Source organism: Cricetulus griseus, chromosome 7 (genome assembly GCF_003668045.3).
Source record: "Cricetulus griseus strain 17A/GY chromosome 7, alternate assembly CriGri-PICRH-1.0, whole genome shotgun sequence".
Classification (NCBI taxonomy): domain Eukaryota; kingdom Metazoa; phylum Chordata; class Mammalia; order Rodentia; family Cricetidae; genus Cricetulus; species Cricetulus griseus.
This window is the reverse complement of record NC_048600.1, coordinates 13243614-13271527: the sequence shown is the minus strand read 5'-3', so window position 1 is coordinate 13271527 and position 27914 is coordinate 13243614. Positions and strand designations below refer to the sequence as shown.

At 47.7% G+C, this 27914-nt stretch overlaps 3 protein-coding genes across 3 annotated transcripts; 1 reads left to right on the top strand and 2 right to left on the bottom strand.

The window, feature by feature from the left end:
- Positions 1 to 9: 9 nt before the first annotated feature.
- Trim54 (tripartite motif containing 54) lies at positions 10 to 27911 on the top strand. Its single transcript, XM_027424475.2, has 9 exons — positions 10 to 594; positions 18097 to 18269; positions 19270 to 19441; positions 21943 to 22038; positions 23627 to 23860; positions 24096 to 24118; positions 24234 to 24358; positions 24467 to 24559; positions 24905 to 27911. Exons 1-9 carry the CDS (start codon positions 427 to 429, stop codon positions 24913 to 24915), a joined length of 1095 nt encoding a protein of 364 aa, XP_027280276.1. The 5' UTR covers positions 10 to 426; the 3' UTR covers positions 24916 to 27911.
- On the bottom strand, positions 16594 to 16968 carry LOC103160177 (60S ribosomal protein L36a-like). Its single transcript, XM_027424480.2, has one exon. It carries the CDS (start codon positions 16955 to 16957, stop codon positions 16640 to 16642), a length of 318 nt encoding a protein of 105 aa, XP_027280281.1. The 5' UTR covers positions 16958 to 16968; the 3' UTR covers positions 16594 to 16639.
- On the bottom strand, positions 25425 to 27132 carry Ucn (urocortin). The gene is made up of 3 exons (XM_027424476.2): positions 26996 to 27132; positions 26236 to 26560; positions 25425 to 25974 (listed from the first exon to the last, which is right to left on the bottom strand). Exons 2-3 carry the CDS (start codon positions 26526 to 26528, stop codon positions 25593 to 25595), a joined length of 675 nt encoding a protein of 224 aa, XP_027280277.1. The 5' UTR covers positions 26529 to 26560; positions 26996 to 27132; the 3' UTR covers positions 25425 to 25592.
- Positions 27912 to 27914: the final 3 nt, after the last annotated feature.

Genomic DNA, 27914 nt, shown 5'->3' with positions numbered 1-27914 from the left:
CTCAGTCCGGGACAGCTGTGGCTCGCCTTACATGAGCTAAATTGGGAACTGGAATGTCACACAAATGCCCCTTGTCTCCCTACCCCCACAGTAATATTAACCTCTCTAGCGAGCAAGGGACAAAGAGTACTGCCTGTAGAGTGAGCACGAGGGTGGTTTGGGGGAGCAAGAGAATTTCTCAGGGGGAGCTAAAGGGACAAGTTTGTGGAGACGGCTCTGAACAGGGAGTGCAGACAGAAGCGTCTGGAAATAGCCAGGGTGAGAGGGGCCGTTAGAGGGAGAGAAACAGGAAACATCACCCTTTCAAGAGGGAGCAAGATCAGGGATCCTAAGAATCCACAGACAGCCTAAAGTTTACAAGAAGTGTGCACAGGCAGCGAGAGAAGGCCAGAAACAGGGCCAAGGCAGGCACTAGAGCGCCAAGGGATGAACTTCACCGTGGGTTTCAAGCCGCTGCTAGGGGATGCACACAACATGGACAACCTGGAGAAGCAGCTCATCTGCCCCATCTGCCTGGAGATGTTCTCCAAGCCCGTGGTGATCCTGCCCTGCCAGCACAACCTGTGCCGCAAGTGTGCCAATGACGTCTTCCAGGTGGGCTTGGGGACAGCTGGGTCAGGTCTAGGAAGGGACTGGGTGGCAGGTCCCACAGGCGGGAGATGGTGACGCTGCCCCAACTCAGTGGCAGGAGAGTTGGAGGCTGTGGGATCCCAGAGGAAGCACGAGTCAGCAGTTGCCCAGAGCCTGGCAAGCACAGCCTGTGTGCACAGCGTCAGAAGGAGGACCCCAGGGAGACTGGCAGAAACTGGCAAGGAGGGTGGTCTTGCCTGGACTTTGTGGGAGCCTTACTAGATTTCATTTACTTTGAGGCTTTGTGGTTTTATTTATTTACTTTCTTTACACACCATAGATGAGATCAATGAAATATGAGGTATTAAAAAAATAATAGAGCCAGCAAGACAGTGAAGACACTTGCTACCAAAGCTGACAACCTGAACTTGATCCCCAAAACATAAAATTAAACCCTAGAATTAAAAATTTGTGACAAACCAGTGAGAAAGCCTATGATGCCAGCCGAGCTGTGTATATTTGAGATAGAGCTCCTCTCTCCATGAGGGAGCTGCTTAGACACAGTGGGCCAGGGAAGCAGAAGTTTTCCCCAGTTTCACACCTGTGAGCCCTCCTGACCTGGTGAAGAGGCCCATGGACCAACTGATACTCAGGTGATTTATGGACAGAGAGAAGGCAGAAGCAGAATTGTACTTCCCAGAAATGCCTGTGTAGCTGTGGTCATGAGGCCGGGCATAGCTAAGTTAAGTCACTGATATCATTCTGTCCACACATTTCAAAAATAAAAACAAAAAAGCTGGGCATGGTGATGCATGGCTGCAATCCCAGCCCTTGGGAGGTGGCAGCCGGAGAATGAGTTTAAGGCCAGCTTGGGCTATGTGAGACCCTGTCTAACCAACTAAATAAATGCATACATCATAATTCTTTATAAATTCATAGGCTTGCTTTCCTACCCTGTATCATTCATAGAGGTTCCAGTAGGCTGTAAACTAGATCAGAGGTCAGGGAGAGCGAAGGGACAGGACTCACGTGTACAGACATGAGACCTTGCAGATGAAGTAAAAACTGCAAGATCCGGGTGGCTTGGTGCAAATCTGTGACAGAAGCATCAGGAATAAGATTCCAGCCAGGAGCCAGGCTGTGTGACACATGCCTGTGGTTGAAACACCTAAGAGGACCACCACAACTAGAGACTAGCCTGTTATACATAACTCCCACAAACTAGAGGCTAGCCTGGTGTATGTAACCACCACAAACTAGAGACTAGTCTGGTCTATGTAACCCCCACAAACTAGTGGCTAGCCTGGTCTACATAACCACCACAAATAGAAGGTAGCTTGGTCTATGTAACCACCACAAACTAGAGGCTAGCCTGGTCTATGGAACAATTATACCAGTATATCCACTGGCTATGTATAGTAAGACCAAGTCTCAAAAATTAAATAAAAAAGTGGTAGGGCTGGAGAGATGGCTCAGTGGTTAAGAACTCTTGTTGCTCTCCCAAACAACTCAGTTTCCGTTCCCAGCATCCACATGATAGCTTACAACTGTCTAACTCCAGTTCCAGGGGACCTGATGCTCCCTTCTGAACCCTCCCCTCATGGGCATTATGCATGCAGGCAAAATACATACACATAAAATAAATCTCAAAAAGATTATTCCTGCTTTTCACAGACTATGAGGGAATGAGTTGAGCAGACATTTTCACACCTTTTTCCCTCCTCTCTTTGGTGCTATGGTTAATCCAGGGCATTGTGTGTGTTAAACATGCATTCTACCATTGCTCTACACCACAAGCCCCAACACAAGCTATTTTTTTAAAGATTTATTATGTATACACACACCAGAAGAGGGAACCAGATTTCATTATAGATGGCTGTGAGCCACCATGTGGTTGCTGGGAATTGAACTCAGGACCTCTGGAAGAGCAGCCAGTACTCCTAACCTCTGAGCCATCTCTCCAGCCCCAGCACAAGCTATTTTTAAAAAAATATTTCTTATTAGTGTGTGTGTGTATGTGTGTGTGTGTGTGCGCACAGAAGCCAGAAAAGGGTGTCAGATCCCCTGGAGCTGGAGCTGCAGTGTTTGTGATGTGGCAGCTGGGAACCAAACTCTGATGCTCTGAAAGAGCAGCATGTGTTCCAAATGGCCAGGCTGTCTCTCCAGTCTTGACACAAGTGGGTCTTAACTTCACTGAGAACATAGCCTTTTAGGTTCCTTGGCATAGCAGGCTTTCTTGGACCACCAGCCTCCAAATCATGACTTGGATACTTGGATACTTATTAATTATGAATGCTCAGCCTTATCTTAATGCTTGTCCCACTAGCTCTTTTTTTGCGGGGGCGGGGGCGGGGGTGGGGGGGTGAGACAGGGTTTTCTCTGTTTGCTTTGGAGGCTGTCCTGGAACTCACTCTGTAGACCAGGCCGGCTTCAAACTCACAGAGATCTGCCTGCCTCTGCCTCCCAAGTGCTGGGATTAAAGGCGTGCGCCACCAACGCCCAGCCCCACTAGCTCTTATAATTTACTTTTACCTGTTTCTCTTCCTCTATGTTTTGCCTCAGGGCTTTTTACCTTTCATTATGTGCATCCTACTTTTCCTGCTTCTTCCGAGTCTGGCTGGCTGGCTCTGGGCATCTCCCTCTCTTTCACCCTCATTCTCTCTTCTTCTCCTCATTCTCTCTTGATCCTAGATTCCTCCTCCTACTTACTCTCTCTGCCTGCCTGCCCCGCCTATCCCTCTACTGCCTAGCTGTTAGTTGTTCAGTTTTTTTTTTAGATCAGTGAGGTGCCTTAGGCAGGCAAGGTGAAACAGCAACACATCTTTACATAGTTAAACAAATATAGCATAACAAATGTAACACACCTTTACAAGGTTAAAGTAATATTCCACAACACCTTGGGATGGCATATTTGAAGGCAATGAATGAGTTAAGTTGGGTCATCATAACATGTCTTTATGACCTGTCAGTCTTCTGCCCCCTTCACTGAGTACCCAACACCCCAAAATCCCTCCTGCCACTGTCCCTTTGAGTCCTCTTCATATTTCCTGCCATTAGTCCTCTTGAGCCATTATTTGGCTGTAAAGACCTGGGTTACCCTGTTTGGGGGGTCTAGGTTGCATGTTGTTCTGACCCCATCTCAAACCAACAAATAAAGCCAAACATTCTTGCCAGATGTGGCAGTGCACTCCTACAATCCTGGAAAATGCTCGATCGTCATGAGTTTGAGGCCAGCCTGGGCTACATGGCTAGCTAGTTGTGTGGGAGTGGCTAGCCTTTCCCACCGTCTTGGTTTTTCCTTTGGTCTGGAAAACTGACACCTTTTAAGCTGAGATATCCAGAAAGGACGTCTTTTCCTTGTATTTATATGGAAACATCGACTGCTTTCTTCTGTGCATGTGGGGTGTGTATGGTGTGTGTGTGTGTGTGTGTGTGTGTGTGTGTGTGTGTGTGTGTGTGTGTGTGTGCCTTCTTCTTTCTCCTTCCCCTTCTCTGCACGTGCCATGGCACATGTGTGGAGTAGGTTTTCTCCTTCCACTATGTGAACATCAGGCTTTTTTTTTTTTTTTTTTTTTTTTCCTGAGACAGGATTTCTCTGTGGCTTTGGAGGAGTCTGTCCTGGCACTCGCTCTTGTAGACCAGGCAGGTCTTGAACTCACAGAGATCTGCCTGCCTTTGCCTCCCGAGTGCTGGGATTAAAGGTGTGCGCCACCACTGTCCAGCCAAATGTCAGGCTTGACAGGCAACTTTATCCACTGAGTCATCTCTCTGGCCCTGAGGCATCCCGTTATTAGAACCCAAAGTACGGGCTGGAGAGATGGCTCAGCGGTTAAGAGCACTGACTCTTCTTCCAGAGGTCCTGAGTTCAATTCCCAGCCACCACATGGTGACTCACAACCACCTTGAATGAAATCTAGTGTCCTCTGCTGGCATGCAGGCAGAAGACTGTATACATAATAAATAAATAAATAAATAAATAAATAAACCAAAGTATGAGTAGTTAAAGAAACATTTGGAAATCGAAGGAAAGTATTTGGCTAGAAATTAGCCAAGGGGCCAAAAATATGGTGACACATGCCTTTAACCCCTGCCCTCAAAAGTCTGAGACAGGCAGAGTTCAAGGCCAGCCTAGTCTATACAGTGAGCTCCGGGCCATCTAAGGCTATATAGTGAGACCCTGTCTAAAAAACAAGCAAACTGTTGATGTGCAAATGATAAGTTATCTAGCATAGAGACGGGACAGCCACCTAGAGAGAATACAGAGTGAGTGTGTGACCTTCCTTCTTCACGGCAGAATACTGAAGCTCTAGAACACGTATCTGGGCCCAGAGAGGTCTAGGAAGGTTTTGGAACAAACCCCGAGCAAAAGCAGGCTCGGCGGCACACACCTGTTGGTGCAGCTCAGGAGGCTGAGGTGAGTGGGTCACTTAAACCCTTAAGTTTTGAGACGAGCCTAGGCAACATACCAAGATCCTGTCTTCAAACAAAAAGTTAGAAGTTGGGGGTGCTCTTAGTGCTTGCCTAGTGTGCACAGATCCCAGAGTTTAATCCTAGCCCCAAATAAATGCAGGTGGCTCGCATTCCCATAGTCAGGAGGTAGAGGCATGGTGAGTTTGAGGCCAGCCTGGGCTACAGGAGACCCTGTCTCAAAAGCAGACAAATGAGACCCACGCCTGTGGAGATGATTTGAGAGGTAACATGACCCACAGGGCTCCGAGACAGTTCCGTAGGTCTGGTGCAGACTGCCCAGCTCAGTTCTCCAAGCTTTATTTGGAAGGCGTGGGGGAGGCTGACCCAGTTACCCACCTGCACCCATGTCTATACATCACAGCTCTGTCTGAAAGATGAGCATATTCCGTTTTTCACACATTGCCTCCACATTTTGACAACTCTAGGCATAATCAGATTGTCTGTTTTCTAAGTATGGCGATGGGAATAGGACTTTTAGTTCCCCCATCTTCGGATCACCAAAGAGGAAAACCTTCAGAACATTGCCTAGAAAGTTAACAGTTATGAACATGTCAACAGTATAGCATATTTAAATTTTTATGTGTACTTTTTTTCCCAAACACCTTGGAAGAGTATAGCATGAAAAATAAATGCCACTAACTTCAGATCTTTAATTCCCTTTATCAAATACAAACTCATTACCAGCTTCCCTGAGAATCTTTCCAGAGATTTCCATGCTTAGGCACATGTTTGCATGTATAGGCACATCTACCAGTCACATTCACATTTTTGTTGTTGTTGTATTGTTTGTTTTTGTTTTGGGGTTTTTTTGTTTGTTTGCTTTTGTTTTTTCGAGACAGGGTTTCTCTGTGTAGCTTTGGAGCCTATCCTGGCACTCACTCTGGAGACCAGGCTGGTCTCGAACTCACAGAGATCTGCCTGCCTCTGCCTCCTGAGTGCTGGGATTAAAGGCATGCATCACCAACGCCCGGCATGTTTTTGTTTTTTGAGACAGAGTTTTTCTGTGTAGCCCTGCCTGTCCTGGAACTTGATCTGTAGACCAGGCTAGCCTTGAACCCAGAGATTCAATTGCCTCTGCCTCTGTAGTGCTGGGATTAAAGGCACATGCTGCCACTGCCCTGCATTTTTGTTTTTATTTTTATTTTTAATTTGTTCCCTATCTACACATAGAGGACACAGTATGTCATCTGTTTTATTATCGCTGTTATTTTAGCTTTTATGTGTATTATTTTGGGTGGGGCATGTGTGCAGAAGTCAGAGGACAACATTTTACAGCGTCAGTTCTCTCTGTCTTCCTTTACTTGGGTTCTGGAAATCAAACTAGAGCCACTAGGGAGACGAGGCAGACATCTTTTCCCTGTAGCCCTGCTGGCTCTATTTTGAGACAAGATCTTACTCTGTAGCCCAGGCTGGCCTTGAATCCAAGATCCTCCTACCTTAACTCCCCAAGGGCCTGATTACAGGTGTGAGTCGCCACACCTGGTTGTGCTTTCTGTTTCAGATAGCAGCACAATGTCCATTGTTATGACCAGGTCACAGTCTACTTAGTGCACCTGCTAAGATGTTTGTCTGCATCTGGTGGTTGTTGTCCAGTGTTTGCTGGAGGAATTGTGTCTGTGGTGTTAGGCTGGAGATGTTCTCATCTGATAAAGAGCTTGCCTAGCATACACAAAGCTCTGGGTTTAACCCCTAACATCTCATAAAACACGTCTATAATCCCAGCACACAGGACGTGGAAGCAGGAGAATCAGAATTCAAGGTCATTCCCAGAAATATAATTATTTTGATGGAGAATCTGGCTTACGTGAAATACTGTTTTGTTTTGTTTTTCCAAAGGAAATTTTCGTCAAGATTAAGGATTGGAGGAAACCATCTACATAATCTAATCCTGACTCAATGCAATTATCTTCATTTTTGCCTCTTTTATTTGAGGTAGAATCTTACTATAGCATTAGCTAGCCCAGTACTCACTATGTAGATAAAGCTGGGCTTGAACTCATAACACTTTTCCCATCTCAGTTTCTCCAATGTTGGGATTACTGGTGTTTACCCCATGCTAGTTTATGTTTACAGATCACTTAGTTACCTTCAAGCCTTCCTCTCCCCATTATTTTACTTAGCTGCTGTTATAATTCTATTTAAAGCTGTAATCCTCTTTTTCTCTGATATGAAGCAGAAAACTTCAAACTATGACATTAGCACCCTCTAATCAGTCCCTTCCCCACACTCGCACCCACTCAGCTACCAAAAATTTGGATGAGAGCAAAGCTGTCAGTGTGGGAATTTGACATAAACATCTTCCCATGTGTTTCTTTCTGTATTTGTAAACTCTATTCACGTCCAAACTACTTTAAAGCAAGCCTCCAGTGTATTTTTGGATCTGCCTCCGCTTTGCTGTGGGCACTTGTTTCTGAGAAGCAACCTGTTGTCATTTAGTAGAAAACCAGAAGGTACTGGAAGGAGGCTGCTGGAAGTGCCGTCTTCTTGGGGGAAGTCCAGCCAGGGAGGGCCTTACAAAAGGACTGTCAGAGAAGAGGCCTCTGAACTTCGACGTAGGGTGCTTTGCCACTGTACACAGAGCCCTGATTTTGATCCCCAGCGTTGCAGAAACCAGTATGGCAGTGTAGTGGTTTGTGCCTGCCATTCCAGCCCTTGAGAGGTAGAGGCACGAGGATGAGAAGTTTCACAAGTTCCCCTTAGGTCTACATAGTGAGTTCAAGGCCAGCCTGGGCTATGTCAAACTCTGTGTACGTGTGTGTGTGTGTGTGTGTGTGTGTGTGTGTGTGTGTGTGTGTGTGTGTGAGAGAGAGAGAGAGAGAGAGAGAGAGAGAGAGAGAGAGAGAGAGAGAGAGATTGGAAAAGATGAGGTTAGTACAGGCCTTCACTGAAAGTCCCAGCACCCTGCTGTGTTTGAGTTTTGAAGCAGTGTTTTTTGCTATGTATCTCTGGCTAGGCTTGCCTGGTATGTTCTATGTAGCTGAGACTGGTCTAGAACTCACTGAAATCCTCCTGCCTCAGCCTCCTAAGATCTGTGCCCCAACCCCCAGTGGACACCATATCTTCTTTGTGCTTTGTTTAACAAGGGTCTCCTGTGCTCCGGGATGACCTTGAACTTCTCATCCTCTTGCTTCCACCTCCCCAGTGCTGGTACAGACATGCACCTGCCACCACACACAGTTCATATGATGCTGGAGATCAAACCCAGGGCCCTGTGCACGCTAGGCAAACACTGCCAACTGAGACACAACCCCAGACCATCTGCTCCATTCATTCTTTTTGTTGTCTGTGGTGCTGAGGAGGGAACATACTAAGCATCAGTCCACCTCAGAGCTGCCCCTGTTCACTTCATCTTAATCTTCACAGTGAAAAACAACAGTTATTTCATGCCCTGTGGCTCTATACAGTCATTTATTTTACCATGTAGATTAAGATCGAAGATGTTTCCTTCATGTTTATGTAGTACTTAATAAATGATTGGGCATCTTCACAAACATGATTCTGTAGAGTGGTGTCATAGCTACCATACAGGCAAGCACACTGAATACAGGTTACAGTCTCGCAAAGAGACAGGGTAGGGACATCCACCAAGGTGTGTTTCCTAGAGTGATGGAATTTCCTCCACACGTCACTGTGGTCGGCACATGAAATTTTGCTTTATGGGGCAGACTCTGGCCGACCATGACATCTAAGGGAAGAATAAGACAGTATGGTATATGGCAGAGCATGACATTTAAGAGAATAAGGAAGTTATGGAATACGACAAAGCCAATCGCTTTCCTGAAGAAGCAAGGTAAACTGAAACAGAAGAGCAGATTTGGCTAATCTAATTAGGTAGAGAGATCTTTAGCTCAGGTCTTAAACATTGCCGTCTTTTGAAGACTTCTTAAGGTCTCCACCAATACCCTAGAATCTAAAATTGCTATTTGTGATGTGAAAATTTAGGGGCCTACACTCAAGGTAGAGGATAATTTCCTTTTCTCCTGTGGATCCAACTGTAAAGCCCACGGGCCCTTCTATACTTGATCTTAGACAAAGGGCCAAGAAGCTATTCAGGGATCCATTTGTTTTAGTCTAACCATGTAGCCTTGGAATTCACTATGTAGACCAGGTTGGCCTCAAACTCAAAGACATCTTCCTGCTTCTGACTCCAAAGTGCTGGGCTTAAAGTCATGAACCACCACACTAGCTATGGTTCCATTCTAAAACCAATGTTTTGTCAGGTGAGGCGGTCTACACCTTTGGTTCTCAGCACTGGGGAGGCAGAGACAAGTGGATCTGTGAGTTTGACTCTGGCCTGGTCTACATAGCGAGTCTCAGGACAGCCAAGGCTACACAGAGAGACCCCATCTCAAAAGCACCAAAACCAAACAAATCATGAGATGAGCAGAGGGCCTAATAACATGAGGAGACGTGATCTCAAGTGTCAAGTGGTATGAAAACAACTGATTTCTGTTTTTGGCATGCCTTCAGCATGGGGATTAGTCAGTCAGAGTGAAGATGACATTATGTCCCATCTGAGTTCACAGACTCTCTGAACTCTTGTCATGGATCTTCCTGGGTCTGTGTTCCCTGGGTCAGTCCTCCAGTCCTGGAGGGACAGCATCTTCCCAGGCACCCAAGCCTGCAGCCTCAGAATCTCCGACCTCCCTCCTCTTCCCGTGTCCAGACACTTCTCAGTCCAAACCCCACCTCCTGGTCATGACTTTCTTCAGAATTGCTGCCACCAACATCCCGTACCCTGTCTGACTGCGGCATTTGCTTCCTATCTGGCCCTTGCCTTTAGCCTTTCCCATCCGTGCATCCATGTTAACTCTGTAAGTTCAAATCTGCTCCCCTTTCCACTCCCAGTTTAGAAACCCAGCCCACAGAAGCAAGTTTAGATCCTCACAGATTCAAAAGCCTTCTAGGGTGAGAATAGCCTTTCCAACTTCTCCTGTCCCCATCAACCCTGATATTAAATAAGCTCCTGCAGTCTCCATCTCCAGAAGCACGTTCAAGCCCTCCTTCTTGGCTACCTGTCTACCCTGACTTCAAGCTCTTCTCAAGCAGCACCTTTAATATCAGACCCTGTAAACTAATAGTTCTCTATGGGTCGGTTCTTCTTTATTATGGCACTCTAGTGCCCCCTTTTGTTCTGTTTGATCTGTTTTTCCAAACTCCAGAGTTCTTGCAAGAAATTTGGAAATTATAAAGAAGCTGAGTGTGGTGCTGCACAAGAGTAATCCCAGAATTTAGGAGGGGGAGGCAGGAGAATCATGGATTCAAGGTCATCTTCAGCTACACAATGGAGTTTGAGGCCAGCCTGGATAACTGTCTTTAAAGGGGGGGAGCGCTAGTTATTGGTGGCACACACCTTTAATATTAGAAAAAAAGGAAGGAAGAAAGAGACGGGTGGTGGTGCATGCCTTTAATCCTAGCACTTAGGAGGCAGAGGTAGGTGGATTTCAGTGAATTTAAGGCCAGCCTGGTCTACAGAGTGAGTTCCAGAACAGCCAGGGTTGTCACACAGAGAAACCCTGTCTCAGAAAAAAAAGCAAAACAAAACATAGGGAGAGAAGGAAAGAAAATGCAGAAAGTGCTGTCACCTACATTGTCACCCTGGGGAACACTGCTGGGATTACAATCATGTGCTCGTCTCTTTCATGGGTTCTGGGTTTTGAACTCAGGTCCTCATGCTTGTGAGGCACACACACACACACACACACACACACACACACACACACACACACACACACACACACACACAGAGACACACACACCCCTCTTTTAGACTAGGTCTCTCATAGCCCAGGCTGACCTTGATCCTCCAACATCACAAGTCAGGTATTCAGCAACATGGCCAGCTTTGTCCACTGTCTTTACAAAAAGCTCTTGAGGATTAGATTAGATTGAATATCTGGGAAACCTTTAGCGCCTTTACTTGACCACAGCAGGCCCTCAACACCTGGGCAGAATGCTAACAGCGAGTCTCATGTATTTGTGTCAAGAAGAGGAAAGGCAAAGGGGGGATGTAGCAGATTTTTTCCTTGGCTGCCTCTGGAACACAGCTGCTCTGTGGTCTCAGGAAACACTTCCTACAAGATTTTCCTTTAGTGATGTTGATCTCTTCTTAATCACTGCTAATTTATTAGCTCCGGCCAACCAGCACCAAGAATCCCAGCAAAATAAACTTTCTCTTTAGCAGTTCTGGTATCTTGTTAATCACAGCTGATTCTTCAGCCCCAGTTAACCAGAACCATGGGGTCTTAATTCAAAATAACAAAAGAGACTTTACACTTCCCTCGGAAACCTCACAAGCCAGCCTCCATCCTCTGCATTGCTCTCAACATCCCACTGGGCTCTCAACACTCAATGGCTCTCCTAACCCAAAGCTCTAGTTCCAGAGAGCTACCACAATCCTCCCCAAAACATGGTCAGGTCTTTCATAGCAATACCCCACTACGCTGGTACCAGTTTGACCTAGTTACAGTTTTTATTGCTGCAACAAAACACTATGACCAAAAAGCAAGTTGGGAAGGAAAGGGTTTATTTGGCTTACACTTCCACATAGTTGCTTATAACTGAGGGAAGTCAGGACAGGAACTCAAACAAGGCAGAATCCTGGGGGCAAGAGCTCATGAAGAAGCCATGGAGGGGAACTGCTTACCAGCTTACTTCCCCTGACTTGCTCAACCCACCTTCTTATATAACTCAGGACCAGCAGCCCAGGGATAGCACCACCCACCATGGGCTAGGCCCTCCCCCATTGATCACTAAATGAGACAATGCCTTACAGCTGGATTTCAAGGAGTCATTTGTTCAGCTTGTGTCAAGTTGACACACAAAACCACCCAGTACAACTGACCTCATGTCACCTTGACACATAAACACATCACTATTAAGCCACAACCCTCCCTTTCTTATCCATCCCCAAGATCTTAAATAACTTTAAAAGTCCCATAGTCTTTACAAATTCAAACACATCAAAATTTCAGTCCCCTTAAAATAGTCAATCTCTTTTAAAGTCCAAAAATCCAGTAAAATACTTCCTTACTTCAGAAGGAAAAATCAGCGCACAGTCAAAATCAAATAAAAGCAAAACAAAATCCCAACCATCCAATGTCTGGGATCCACTCATGATCTCTGGGCTCCTCCAAAGGGATTGCAGATGGCTGACTCTGCCATTGCAGCACACGTAGCTTGTCTTCTAGGCTCCAGCTGGCTCCACTCTACTGCTGCTTCTCTTCTTGGTGGTCATCCCATGGTACTGGCCTCTTCAAAACACTGGGGTCCCTGGCTGCAACTGGACTACACTTCACCAATAGGCTCTCTTCATGGGGCCAAGCCTGAGCTTCTTTGCTTGACCCCTGCAGTCCTGAGCCTTCAACTGCTACTGAGGCTGCACCTTCACCAGGAGGGACAAAGGCTACATATTTGTTTGCTGTAGGCTGGGAGGCCCCTCCCCTTCCTTCAGGCATTTACTGAACATGCTTTATCTTTTGTGGTTGTTGGGTTTTTTTGTTTTGTTTTTTTGAGACAGGGTTTCTCTGTGTATCCCTGGCTGTCCTGTAACTCACTCTGTACACCAGGCTGACCTCTAACTCAGAGATCCACTTGCCTCTGCCTCCCAAGTGCTGGGATTACAGGCACGGGCCACCACTGCCCAGCAATGTTTTGTCCTAGTGATGGTTTCTATTGCTGGGAAGAGATACCATGGCCACAGCAATTCCTATAAAAGAAAACATTTAATTGTATGGCTTACAGTTCAGAGATTCAATCCATTATCATCATGGTGGGACATGACATTGTGCAGGCAGACATAGTGCTGGAGAGGTAGCTGACAGTTCTACATCGTGATCCCCAGGCAACTGGAAGTAAGACCTAAAAGCCCACCCCTTCAGTGACACACTTCCTCCAACAAGGCCACACCTCCTAATAGTGCCATTCCCTATGAGCTTATGGGGTCCAATTACATTCAAACCACTGTACATTTTATGATTGCCGGCTTTAGTCAACTGAGTTAACTCCCTTCAGATTGCACAGGCTTAGAGCTCTCTACCCACCTCCTTGCCTACTTGGGTTGTTGGTCAGGGTGGTAAAAAAACATACCTCTCATCTAAAAGGGACTAAGAGACAGTTTATTCTGGAACCAGATATGAGTGACAATGTCTTAGGAACACAGATACAGGTCATCCCAACATGTTCCAACATGGTACAAGTTTCCTGAAGACTTTTATTATTTTAAAAAGTAATGACACTCTTATTGTTTAGCACTATGTGTGCATACTCAGTGTGGTGGTCAGAGGTCAAACTTGTAGGAGCCAGTTCTCCTTCCATCATATTTGTCTAGGGGCTAGAACTCAGATCATCAGGCCAGCTGTCTCTCTGGTCCATATGAAATGTTTAAAGTAGCGGAACAAATGAAAATATAAATCAAAAACACTTACAAAAATACCTTAGTGGGTGGTGGTGGCACACGCCTTTAGTCCCAGCACTTGGGAGGCAGAGGCAAGCAGATCTCTGTGAGTTTGAGGCCAGCCTGGTCCATAGAGTGAGTTCTAGGACAGACAGGGCTACATAGTGAGACACTGTCAAATAATAAACAAAAAAAAATTAAAAACAAAATAAGATATCTTAGTGGAAACATCAGGTAAGCTATGAAATCACTGTCACAGGCTTCAGATGTCATCACATGACATTTTTAATTTAGGGAGGTAGTAGATGCCAGTGATATGTCATATATTAGAGGGGATTTGCCTAGAAGCCACAGGGATGAATTAGGCCAAACAAGGGGTGAGCAATGAATGCCTATGAAGAGAACTAAAACCATCCCAAGATAATTTGGCTGCAGACCTGCAACACTGTGACATCCCAGCTCTCAACAGCCATGGAAGTTCACAGCCAGTTAATCGGTCTTATAGAACCTTTATATATAATAGGTGTGGCTCCCGCCACCCCAAGTTCAGTTCACACCTGTGATCACACCTTTTAAAATAATTTATCTAACTTTCTTTTATGGGCATTGGTGTGAAGGTGTCATATCCACTGGAACTGGAATCACAGGCAGTTGTGAGCTGCCATGTGGGTGCTGGGAACTGAACCCAGGTCCTCTGGAAGAACAGCCAGCATTCCCAACCACCGAGTCATCTCTCCAGCCCCTGATGAAACTTTTAAACTTTCCCTAAACTTAGCAGTGTTCAGAAAATCCTAAAAGGGAGCCTAAGGACAGATTACAAGCCCAGCCTTGGGAAATCTCAAACCCATCAAGAAATTCTAAGAAAAACTGTCTTTATGGCAATGTTATCTACACCCCACAAACCAAACTGTTGATCTTGGTAGGGCCATGTCTCCTGCCTGGCCACTAGAGAAAAGAATGAGTCTAGGACTTGAGTAGTATGAGTGTGATGGAATATTGCCTTACCCCCTAACAGTCCTTCCAATCTCATCTTCCAGTTGGTACACAAAGAGATTCCTGTAGGAAATACTCACAAATATTCAAAGTTAATGGTGACTACTATTTCCATTGTTTTCTATGAGTTCATGAGTCTCTAGCTCAGTAGTTCTCAGCCTTCCTAATGCTGGGATCCTTTACAGTTCCTCATGTTGTGGTGACCCCACCCCAACCACAAAATTATTTTCATTGCTACTTCATCACTACTTTTTTCTACTGTTATTAATTGTAATGTAAATATCTGTGTTTTCCAATGGTCTTAGGTGGCCCCATGAAAGGGCTGTTCAATCCCAAGGGGGTAATGACCCAGAGGTTGAGAACCACTGCTCTAGCTGAGCGGGTTGGGGTTTTACTGTAAATGGAAGAAAACACTAAACAAGTGGCTTTAAGTGCTGGGCTATGTAGCTCAGTGATAGATACTTAATATTTGAAAAGCCCTGGGTTAGGCCATTCCCACATCTCAAGTGAGCAATAACTTAAAGTAGACACTTGCTTTTCTCCAAAGGGCAAGCTTGAAGGGCTGCCCAGGATTGTCTCCTGAGACAATTGCTTCTTGACCTCCTTGCCATTCTCAATGTGTGTCTACTCCACCCTGGCCCAGCATGGTTTTTCAGGTCAAGTCTACACTCCACATAGGAGAGAAGGGGACATGGGAAAGAGAGGGCATTTTTCCTCCCACTAGAGACACTTCTAACACTGCACAACACCTTTACATCTGTAGTTCCAGAACACAGTCATTGGCCACACCCAGCCAGAAGGGGGCTCGGCGGCGTGGCCTTCATATCACAGGTCTTGCCAACTCAGACAAAGTTTCTGAAGAAAGGAACACCGGGGCATCCCTGCCAGTCATTCACCTACTGTTATTAATTGTAATGTAAATATCTGTGTTTTCCAATGGTCTTAGGTGGCCCCATGAAAGTGCTTGTTCAATCCCAAGGGGGTAATGACCCAGAGGTTGAGAACCACTGCTCTAGCTGAGCGAGTTGAGACAGAATGTCTTATTTATTTATTTTACATTTATTTACTTATATGGGTGAACGAATGTCACAGAGTGGGTGTGGGGGACAGAGGACAACTTGTGGAGTAGGTGGTCTCTCCTTCTACAAAGTGGGTCCCAGAGTCAAACTCGGAGCATCAGGTTTGGTGGCAATGCTTTTATCCATTGAGTCATCTTGCCTGTCCCAATAAATGATTCTTTTCACCTCTCTGTAGACCAGCCTTCGGTGTTAATAAATTCTGTTTCATAGTTTCCAGGATGGCCGCAAGATGAGTTCTCAGCCTTTAATCCCAGCACTCTGGAGGCAGAGGCAGGCTGATCTCTGTGGGTTCGAGGCCAGCCTGGTCTACAGAGCGAGCTCCAGGATAAGCTGCAAAGCTACACAGATAAACCCTGTCTCGAAAAACAAAACAAAACAAAAGATGAATTGTTAGCCCAATTCCATGAGCCTTTTTCAGTAGTGGACTTGGCTTCTGGATCTTAAGCCAAATTCAGGGAGAGAGAGCTTGATTGGTTGCACCAGGTCTGGTGACACCACCTCAGTCAGCACTATGCTAGGACGCCCCTTTAGGGTGGACTGGAGCAGATCTCTAAGATACATGGTGTAGGGGCCTCTGCTAAGCCTGCATTACAACTTCCCTCTAACTGCCCTTTGCACTGTGTAGGCTGTCTGTCCTTAGGGAAGGGGTAATGGGGTGGAGGTGGGGCCTTGCTCCTGTCTTTAACCCATAGCCTTGGCATAACATCAGATGCAAAATGAGCAATCCAATGTAGCCCATAACTTTACTAAGGTTGGAAAAAAAAAAACTTTACTGAGGTTGGAAAAAAAAAAAGAACAACCTTTACTGAGGTTGAATGCTGGATAGATTTCAGAAGAAAGTTCTGTCAAGGGCTGTACAAGGGACTATGTGCCTTGACTCTAGTGCCAGAATCGATTTCCCAGAATTATCCAGATAATTGTCGTTTCTTTTGTTTTGTTTTTGAGACAGGGTCTCTCAGCATGGCTATCCTCACCATGCAGATCCACTGCCTCTGCCTCCTGGGTGCTGGGATAAAAGGCATGTGCCATGTGTGTCCAGCCTTTCTTTTCTTTCTTTTCTTTTTCTTTTTTTTTTTTTTTTTGAGATGAGTTTCTTTTATTGTGATTTTATTGTCTCCATACCAAGAGCAGCTTAGAACTGGATCACCTGGCCCTTTCTCTTCTTATCGCCTCCCAGTTCAAAATGCTTGCATCTCTTAATAGCCAGCATCCTCTTAGATCTGCAGTTGGGCTCAACACACTCAAGCCTCAGCACAATCTTTGTAGTTTTAGCCTTTTTTCGGAAAATAGGCTTAGTCTGCCTACCATAGCCACTCTGTTTCCTGTCATAACACCGCTTTCCCTGGGCATACAAAGAATCCTTGCCCTTCTTGTACTGTGTCATTTTATGGGGCTGGTGCTTGCCACATTTCTTGCAGAACGTCCGGCGGATCTTAGGAACGTTCACCATGTTGGCGGGCAGCCTTTCTTTTCTTTACATTTTTTCTAGACAGGGCCTCATGCATCCCAAGCTGGCCTCAAACTCCCTATGTAGCTGAGGATAGCTCAGACTTCCAGTGGACCACATCCTCCGGCCTCTACTTCCCAAATGTACTCATAATTCCTGTTTATGTGGTGCTGGGACTCTACCAACTGAGCGAGCCACCCAGCCCTGGTTACAATTTCTGTCTCACTGTTCAGCACTTGGTGTGTGTGCCTCTGCCCAGGACTAGAGAGAAGCTCTCTCCTGGCCCAGCATATCATCCCAACATTTGGGAGGCAGAGGCAGTAGTTAACGTCCGAGGCCAGTTTTGTACTTGCAGAGTGTTTGAACCAGTCTGGACTACACAAGACCACGTAGAGAGAGGGGGATGGGAAGAGAGAGAGACAGAGAGAAAAACATAGATAGAGATGGGGAGATGGAAATAGGGGAGGCACACTTACAATCCCAGCATTTGGAAAGCCGAGGTTATCCTCCGTTACACACGGAGTTGAGACAAGCTTACATGATCTTGCCAAACACACATGCGCACATGTATGTATGCACACACAACAACCCCCCGCCACACACACACAAAATGCCTTACATGTGGCCCATAAGAGTTCAAGCTGGGGCTGGGCAGTGGTGGTGCACACCTTTAATCCCAGCACTCGGGAGGCAGAGGCAGGAGGATCCCTGTGAGTTCAAGACCAGCCTGGTCTACAAGAGCTAGTTCCAGGACAGCCTCCAAAGCCACAGAGAAACCCTGTCTCAAAAAAAAAAAAAAAAAAAAAACAAAAACAAAAGAGTTAAAGCTGGAGGACACCGTCTATACTGCCAGTCCCTTGCCTGTGTCAGCGTTCCTGCCAAAGCTCTATTCTGGACCCCATTAGGGCCAATACTGATCAGGCCTTGCCCAAAATGAGGCTCTGCATGCAGGAACACTCAAGGAGCTGGGCTCAGGGATGAGGCAGAGACTGAGGTGAAGACAAAGGCATTTGTCAGACTGCTGTTTGGGGACACCGGATGCAGAGGAGAGCGAATGTCCCCTCCTTACCACTCCTGTGCTCATCACTTGTCTTCCCTCACGCCTCACTACACTTCTGTTTTTGCCTCACCTGTCCTTGCAGGCATCTAACCCTCTGTGGCAATCCCGGGGCTCCACAACTGTATCTTCAGGAGGTCGTTTCCGCTGCCCATCTTGCAGGCATGAGGTTGTCCTGGACCGGCATGGGGTCTACGGCCTTCAGCGGAACCTGCTAGTGGAGAATATTATTGACATCTACAAGCAGGAATCCTCCCGGTAAGCTGCCTGGGCTGCTGACCTCTCTGGAGGGAAGAGCCTGCACCATCAGGGATAGAGGGGTTGTCTTAGTCAGGGTCACCATTGCTGTGATGAAACACCATGACCAAAAACAACGTGGGGAGGAAAGGGTTTATTAGGCTTAGGCTTCCACATCACAGTCCATCACTGAAGGAAGTGAGGATCAGAAACTCAAACAGGGCAGGAACCTGGAGGCAGGGGCAGACGCAGAAGGCATGGAGGGTGCTATTTACTGGCTTGTTCCTCATGGATTGCTCAACCTGCTTTCTTATAGAACCCATGATCATAAGCCCAGGGGTGGCCCCACCCACAATGGGCTGGCCCCTCCCCCATCAATCACTAAGAAAATGCCCTACAAACTTGCCTACAGCCCCATTTTATGGAAACATTTTTGTTTTTGTTTTTGTTTTTGTTTTTCGAGGCAGGATTTCTCTGTGGCTTTTGGAGGCTGTCCTGGAACTAGCTCTTGTAGACCAGGCTGGTTTCAAACTCACAGAGATCCTCCTGCCTCTGCCTCCCAAGTGCTGGGATTAAAGGCGTGTGCCACCAACGCCCGGCTGGAAACATTTTCTTAATTGGGGCTCCCTCCTCGAAAATAACTTTAGCTTGCATCAAGTTGACATAAAACTATCCAGCTCTTGGGTGGGGACACATATATCCACAATAGGGAAAGAATCGGACCCAGAGAGGAGGGAATTGGTCTCCTATCCAGGAAGCCTCACTTTGCCTCTGGAGCCAGTGTTAAATCTTACTCCCCCTGGTCTATGACCAAAGTCAACCCCAATGTGCTTAACCTCACCTGCTCCCATGATTCCCTGTCCTGTGGGACATCTTTGCCCCCCTGCAATGGACTCTTCTTGGGCCCAGTCTTCCTTGGAGCATCTTTGCCTCCCCAAAGTAAGAACCCAGTGTGAGTTTCTCACCACTGGTCACAGCCTGACTCCCTGGAAATTGCTGCTCCCTTGTCCATGGTCCTCAGGCCACTGCACTCCAAGGCTGAACAGCACCTCATGTGTGAGGAGCACGAAGATGAGAAGATTAACATCTATTGCCTGAGCTGTGAGGTGCCCACCTGCTCTCTCTGCAAGGTCTTCGGTGCCCACAAGGACTGTGAGGTGGCCCCTCTGCCCACCATTTACAAACGCCAAAAGGTATCTAGCCAGGGAGGGATTGGGGAAGGGGGTTTAGGCTGGGACAGTTCCCATTCTGCTTAGGTAAGGTGTAGCAGATCAGGGCCAGAGCACCAGGACTATTCTTGACTTGACACACAACCTTGAGGATGTCTCTGCCCCTGACATCCTTCGTCAGACCAGGTGAAGATGATGGTTGCTGTCACCATATCATTAGATAATGCATGGCAGCAGTGGCTTCCATACCGAGCACTGGACACCCTCAAGGGTCTTTAGTCATGCAGTTAGCTTCTACATATGCTGTCATTTTTAAGATCAGATTGGTTGGGACATGAGAAGAAAGGGGGGTCCTAGGAAGGGTGGGGAGGACAGGGTCAGAGAGCCACTGCAAGCAGAATAGGTTTTGTTTCTCAGATGAGCAGTGCTGGCTAGAGGGAGGTGGCTATATTACAAACCCTGTAAAAGGTATGTTGGTAAGGGTGCGTTCTAAGATTCCCAAAACCTCAGCTCATGTTGGAATCCCAGAATATTAAAGCAGTCAATTGTATCACCAGACTTGTGACAGAAACAAATGCAAATTCTAAGCTGGAGGAAAAGCCCTTCATTGTAGACCCTTAGCATGACCTTAGATTAATATCAATGCAACAGTCATTCACAACTGAAGATACACGGAGAATGCACTCTGTAGCCAGGCAGTGGTGGCGCACGCACGCCTTGGGCTCTGAGAGCTGCTGGTAGCAATGGCTTTACCAGAGGCCACAAGAATATACAGCAGATGGCAATTGACAGTTGAGGTGTTGAGCCATCAGAGGAATAACTCTCTGTTGGAGAAAACCTCATCAAGTAAGACTTCACAGGTCCCCAGACTATGAAAACTGGTTGCTGCTATCTGTAATTTTTCTCATGTGCCACCACATTCCTTCCCTAAAAACAGCTACAGGTATTTCCCCACTGCCTGTGTGTTTACCTCATACATACATACATACATACATACATACATACATTCCATCTACTGGCACACATACAGCTGGGGATGGTCAGGAAGATGATTTCTGTTTAGCTGTAAAATTTTTATGAGTAAAAATAATACTAAAATATTTTTCATAGCTCAGACTGACATAAAGAAATTACATTATTCTCAGTTACAAAGACAGCTTTTTACCCCATTAGCTGTTTTTAGACCTTAAAACAAATTCAAAATAGACTAGTTACCCCTGCAAAATATGCACAAGGGCAACTTGGAGTTCCAAGCCAGCCTGGACTATATAGGGAGACCCGTTGTTAAAGAAAAATGAAGATGAAATAAAACAACAAGTAGGATTGGAGATGTAGTACATTTGCCTTGCACAAGATCCAGGGTAGATTTCCAGAACTAAAAACATATGTAAAATGACCATGCAACAGTCTGTTGAGGTGGTGTACACTGTAATCCCGGCTGGAGCAAGAGGATCATAAGTCCAAAGTGCCAGATTAGAAAATAGAGAAAGGTCCAATCAAAAACAAAACAAAACAAAAACTCCAAAACAAACAAACAAACAAAAAACAGACAGAAAAATAGATTTGACAAGGAACCAAGTAGAGCTTTTAGGAATTAATAACTGTTGAAAAACCAGTGGATGGATCAAGTGATGGATTTCTCACAAGAAAGAATTACTCAACACAGAAGAGTGCAAACAACAAACAAACATTCAAACATATAAACAAACAAACCCAGAATGCACTGGGGAGTGGGAGGTTGAGGATGAGAAAGAAGGTCTAACATAAGTCCTATTGACTCACAGAATGAAAAGGACAGAAGGGAGGCAGGGTTGTTGGAATGGGCAGCCCTAGGAATTTTTCAGAATTAGTGGAGGACATAACTACTGTTAAAGCACAAGGCCGGAGACTGGTGCACAGTGGGTAACTAGAGACTGGTGCACAGTGGGTGATTAGAGACTGGTGCACAGTGGGTGATTAGAGACTGGTGCACAGTGGTGACTAGAGACTGGTGCACAGTGGTGACTAGAGACTGGTGCACAGTGGTGACTAGAGACTGGTGCACAGTGGTGATTAGAGACTGGTGCACAGTGGTGACTAGAGACTGGTGCACAGTGGTGGCTAGAGACTGGTGTACAGTGGTGACTAGAGACTGGTGCACAGTGGGTGACTAGAGACTGGTGCACAGTGTTGACTAGAGACTGGTGCACAGTGTTGACTAGAGACTGGTGCACAGTGGGTGACTAGAGACTGGTGCACAGTGGGTGACTAGAGACTGGTGCACAGTGGTGGCTAGAGACTGGTGCACAGTGGTGGCTAGAGACTGGTGCACAGTGGTGATTAGAGACTGTCACTTCCCTTCACATTTGGGAGTGGGGGCACCTAGAATCCACAGGATGTGTTCCCATGTTTCTTGAACTATTCCAAGCCTTCTAGACCTTTGTAGATGCCCCTGAATAGGTGAGGTGGAGACAGTCCGTGGGATTGAGGGAAGCTGCTGCAGGCTGGGGCTTCCAGCTCTAACAACTAGCCCATGTGTGTGACAGAGCGAGCTGAGTGATGGCATCGCGATGCTGGTTGCAGGCAATGACCGTGTGCAAGCAGTGATCACGCAGATGGAGGAGGTGTGCCAGACCATTGAGGTGAGCCTGGGCCGGGAGGACAAAGGGACAGAATAGTCAACAGTCTGTCTGGGATCCTCATATTCAAAGAGAACTGTTTCTCTTTGACCTCTGGTCAAACTGGCCAGAAAGTTTCTGGACACTAGCTCATGGTGAATTGTTTTTAGCCAGGTTGATCCTAGCACTCTGCAATGTTGGTCAAGTTGCTTAAATCTTCTATGCTTTGGCTTTGTTTGTTTTTTGACTATATATAAGATAGAGATGACCAGTGGGGTGGAGGTAGAATAATAGCAAGTTCCAGGCCAGCCTAGGCAAGTTATGGAGATACTATCTCTAAATAAACCAATTAAATAAATAAGCAAGCAGGCCGGGTATTGGTGCACATGCCTTTAATCCCAGAACTTGGGAGGCAGAGGCAGGTGGATCTCTGTGAGCTCGAGGCCAGGATAGGCTCCAAAGCTACACAGAGAAACCCTGTCTCGAAAGACAGACAAACAAAAAAACCACAACAACAAAAAAGCAAGCAGGGCATGTTAATTCAAGACAATGCCAGCACTTGGAAGCTAAAACAGGAGGATTTCCCATTTAAAGTCCAGTTGACCCATCTCAAAAATAAATGAGTAAGGATGAAGAGATGGTCCAGGAGTTAAGAGAAGGTATTACTATTGCAGAGGACCAGAGTTCAGTTCCCAGCACTCACACTGCATGGCTCAAAACTGCCTGTAACTCCATCGCCAGGGGAGTTCAATTCCTCCGCCCTCCTCAGGCACCCACACAATGAAATCGTGGGAATAAATAAACAAGCAAAATAAAAAATTAAAAGATAAAAGAGGCTGGGAGGTGAGAGTAATCAGACATTATATATGCATGAAATAATTAATGAATACATTTAATTAAAAATTATGTGATAAGAACTAATTATATACCCTTATAATATAGTTAACTAAATATATTTGAATATTGATACGTATTTCCAGTTAATAAATTTCAGAAATTTAGATTTACTGTTTTATTTTCAATTATGTGTATTTGTGTGTGTCTGTGTATGGGTTGTGCACATGAGTGCTAGCCCCCATGGAGGCCAGAGGAGCTTGTTGGATTCCTTGGGTTACAAGAAGTTGTGAACCCTCTGGCATGGATATAGGAACAGAATTCAGGACCTCTGCAAGAGCAGGACACACTAACAGGGGAGTCATCTCTCCAGCTGTCTAACCAATGTCTACATTTTGAAATAAGGCTTAATTTCATATCAGAGCAGAAAATTAATTATATAAAACTCAAATAATGTTTAAAAATGATGCTGACAGTGACATGGTAGCTAAGTCGTTTTATTTTATTTAAGAAGCAAGTGGAAATTAAAGCAAAGCAAAGCCAGGGCCAGTGACATACATGGCTCCCAGAGCAGCTTTGAAATATGTTGTCTTCCTTGTTAATTGAAAAGATATGAGCTGGGTTCTGTGCCTCTAACTCAAAGTGTGACCCTAATCACACTTTCCTCCTTTGCTCTCCTGAGTTCTATTTAAGGGGTGAGAGGGATAAAATACCCTGCTCTGGCAGCTCTGGGGGTGCTCGGGCCACGACCTCCTTCGGACTTTCTCTGATCTTCCAGGACAACAGCCGCAGGCAGAAGCAACTGTTAAACCAGAGGTTCGAGACCTTGTGCGCCGTACTGGAGGAGCGCAAGGGCGAGCTGCTGCAAGCGCTGGCCCGGGAACAAGAGGAGAAGCTGCAGCGCGTGCGGGGCCTCATCCGTCAGTACGGAGACCACTTGGAGGTTTCCTCTAAGCTGGTGGAGTCCGCCATTCAATCCATGGAGGAGCCGCAGATGGCTCTCTACCTCCAGGTGAGCGGAGAGGGAGGGTGGCAGAAACCAGGGACGGGGGAACCCGGTCAAGTCTTAACCTGCGGTACTTTCTTGTCACCACGACCTGGGCAAAGTCACCCTTCTACTTGGGTTCTCTCCTTAACGAATTGGGATAAACGCCCCCACCTACCCCGCAGGACTGGTGAGAATCAGAAATCGGACTTTGCCGGGGCTGGCCCAGCGCTCACCTTGGCCCCCCTTTTCTCCCCTGCAGCAGGCCAAGGAGCTGATCAACAAGTGAGCAACCTGTGCGGTGGGAAAGGAAGGGACCCTGTGGATTCTTTTCTTCCGATCTGGGGAGGGGCTTGCGGGAGCTGAGGCGTTCCCCTGCTGAGCCCTGTGGCCGTCACAGGGTCGGGGCAATGTCGAAGGTGGAGCTGGCAGGACGGCCGGAGCCAGGCTATGAGAGCATGGAGCAATTTTCTGTGAACGTGGAGCACGTGGCCGAAATGCTGCGGACCATCGACTTCCAGCCGGGTGAGGGAGCCGAGGGAGGGACTGTTTGGACCCGCCCCAAGGGTATGAAGTGGACGCTACAGCCAGAGGAGCAGGGGCTCCACATCACCTGGCCTGCCTTCCACCTAGGCGCCGCGGGGGATGAGGAGGATGACGAGGTGGCTTTGGAAGGGGACGAGAGCAATGCAGGGCTGGAGGAGGAGCGGCTGGACGGGCCAGAAGGTGAGAGGTGGACGAGGGTTTTGGGTGAGGAGTGATTGGCCAGCGGTGGGCGGTTGCCTTCCCAGGGCACCAGGACTCGCTGGTAGTCCCCCATTCGGGTAAGTGTCTCGCCACAGGAGCCGCAAAGCGCGCCCCCTAGCGCGCGCGGAAAAGCGCACTCTTCCCACGGTTGGTTTTGCTCGGGCTTTGGGGACCCAGGTGGGTCAGCGAGTAGGACAAACGCAGCTGCCTGGGGGAAGCTAACCGTCGCGGGGCTGTGCGAGCGTGCGCGCGCGCGGGGGTGGGGTGGGCTGGGGTGTGTTCTTCTGCAGCACCCGCCCACCAAGCTGCCTTTCCCGGCAACAGGCCTGCACTGACCAGACCCTGATTCAGAGTGCGAGCCCGCAACGGGAGGCAAGGCATGCTGAGGACCGGCTCAGAGACCACGGCGGCGCAACCCAGCTAGGCATCCCGCCCCCGGGAAGGGTCTCAATAAAAGAATCTTGCGTCCTACGTCCCGTCTTCTTTCCCTGCCCACTCCAAGTCTCTGCTGTAGAAGCAACCTCGCCATCAGTCTGCCCTTTCTCAACCCGAGATCACTAGAAGGGGTGGAGGGGGGATGATAACCCCCGGATGAGCACCTCCTTTACACCAGAGGTGGACTCCTGAGCCCGAGACCTCGAAAGGAGTGGGGTCTCAGGACCCGAGTTCCGGGCTGGGGGAAGGGCGATGAGTCCCCGGGGACTTAACTGATAGCTTTCCTCTCCGGTCCCGCTTAGCATGCTTGTGTCTGCTACCGGCCTGGGGAGCCCCACTACCCCCCAGAGTTCCCACCCTTCTACAGTTGCCGTTGCCGCCCCGCCTCCCCACGACAGACGAAAGAGGCTAAGCTCTAGGGCAGTTTTATTTTTTTACAAAAATAACCACACAGAGTGCTCAGGGTGACTCTGGCGGCACTGCACCGAGGGACTAAGCCAGCTTCGGTCGCGTGAGCTTCAGCCCCGGGGTAGGCAGGGGGAAGGGTCGAGCCTTTCGGGGTCCCACACCGGGCGGATCACTTGCCCACCGCGTTGAGTATGATGCGGTTCTGCTCTGCGCGCTCGCGCTGGCTCTGTGTCCGGGCCAGCTCCAGCAGGGTCCGCAGCAGATGGAATGTGAGGTCGATGGACAGCGGAGGATCGTCTCGTCGCTGCCGCTCGCCTGCGGTCCCCGATCCCGCGCGGCGCGGGAAGCGCTCGGCTAACAGCAAGAGGAGTGCGCGGGCGCCGCCGCCCTGATTCCGCGCCCCGGGACTCCATCGCAGATTCGGATCCTGGACCCCAGTCGCCGCCTCAGTCGCCGGGCTCCACTGGCTGCTCCCGGGGCGCAGTTGTGCCAGGAGCAGCAGTGCCACTAGGAGCGCAGCGCGTCCCCTCTGCCTCATGGTGCCGCCTGCCCTGGACACACAGGGGCAGCATAGGGTGAGGTGCGCTTGGAGCAGCCGCAGGTGACACGAGCCCCTTCTTGCGCACGCCCAGTGCCCCCGCCGGGACCCTCCAGCTGTCGCCTGGTGTCTACAGCCTGCCCACCAGTCCCAGCCGCTGGGCCAGTCCAGTTCCACCCCTCTCTCCCTCCTTCCCTCCCGGCGGGTCGCAGTGGGTAGGCTGAGTGCAGTCTTGGTGCTAAGGGAGTCGGAATCGTTGCTCCGAGCCACTCACATGTTGTCGGAGTGTCTGCCCGGTGCAAGATGGAGCTCCAGTCTCTGTCCCCCGGGGCGGGCTGAAGACGCCTTGGGGAGCACGGGGTCTGTCCCGGGACCGCTGCCAGCCTTATATAGCACCAGGACAGCTCCGACTGACGTCAGCGAAGAACATGAACTGATTGTAGAAGCAATGACAGCGGCAGCTTCGAGTCCAGCAACTTCGAGCCCCCAGAGGGGCACGCATCCTGATCCTGGATCTAGCTTTGGAAGCACCCTGGCTGTAGAGGAGGGAGACGCTAGCTGAGGCATAAAGATTGCTCTTTCCGGATGCAGAGTCCTTCCTGCACATAGAACAGAATAGGCTAGTCCGGGTTTTCTTCAAGAAAGAAAAGGAGCCTCAGGACCCGTGGATCTGCCCATGGTCCTGAATTTACCAGCCCCTGAGAATCCGCCCAAAAGCTCTGGGGAGACTCCTGTGCTGCTTAGACACAGTCCCCAGGCTGACTACCGAGTCTCCAAACTAAGGTCAGGAATGTTCTGCCAGCAGGGACTCGACCAACACAGTCCCACACAAAGACCCTCTGCCCCAACTGGTCTGTCAGGGTTCTTGACCATCTTACAGCAGCAGAATCTAAAATCTACAGGTATCAGATTGTACATGATATAAAAAGGTTTGCTTTTCAGAACACAACTCACTGATCCGTCTTTCTGAGTTTGATAGACGTTAGCCCCTTCCCACCCAGAACCACAGCAAAAGTACTATTATACCTTTTTACCTTCTAGTTAAGATCACTAGGTAGGAAGTGAGAAAACTTGGGCCCCAGTTCCTGCTGTGCCATCAACACATGGTGTGATCAGGTTCATTTCTGGAGATGCTGGTGTCGATCTTTGTAAATGAAGGCCAGGCTTGAACAGCTCCAGTTTCCAGTTATAGATATGTCTGCAGTCTCCTCAAGGGTTTTATCCATGACCGCTGCAGACTGCAGGTAATAATGTATTTATTTATGTGTCCATAAAGACACTCAGAAGGTCTCAAAGGGCACTGGGACCCAGAAAAGTTAGGACGACAGACGTTCTGGGCTAGGGATGTAGCTCAGTGTTGGAGTACTTGACTAGCATGTACAAGGCTGAGTCCAATCCTGAACACGGGACAGAAACATATATCTATAGGAAGTGGGGATGAGCTGGGCAGCAGTTGCGCACACCTTTAATCCAAGCATGCAAGAGACAGAGGCAGGTGGATCCCAGTGAGTGTGAGGCCAGCCTGGTCTACAGGGGAAGTTCCAGGACAGCCAGAGTTACACAGAGAAATAATGTCTCAAAAACAAAGTAGGGATGGGTATTTTTTGGAGGATGACTATTAATTGTTGGAATATGGGTGTAAAGTTGGCAAGGTCATATTATTCTGTGGAATATTTGTGGAATATATACTATGTGGTATAGGAATAAGAGTAGTCATGCTGCATAATGACCTTCTAGTCAATGATGACAACGTATACAATGGTGGCTTCATATAATTACAAGAGAGTTGAAACATCCTATCACCTAGCAACATTAGTTGTCATGATCAATTCATTAGTTGTGTATTTGTGATGATGCTGGAGGAAACATACTATGCAGGAACATGGAATATGGCTTGTGCAATTATGTACAGTATGTACAAGTTATTGATAAAGGACAATGTTACTGGTTTAT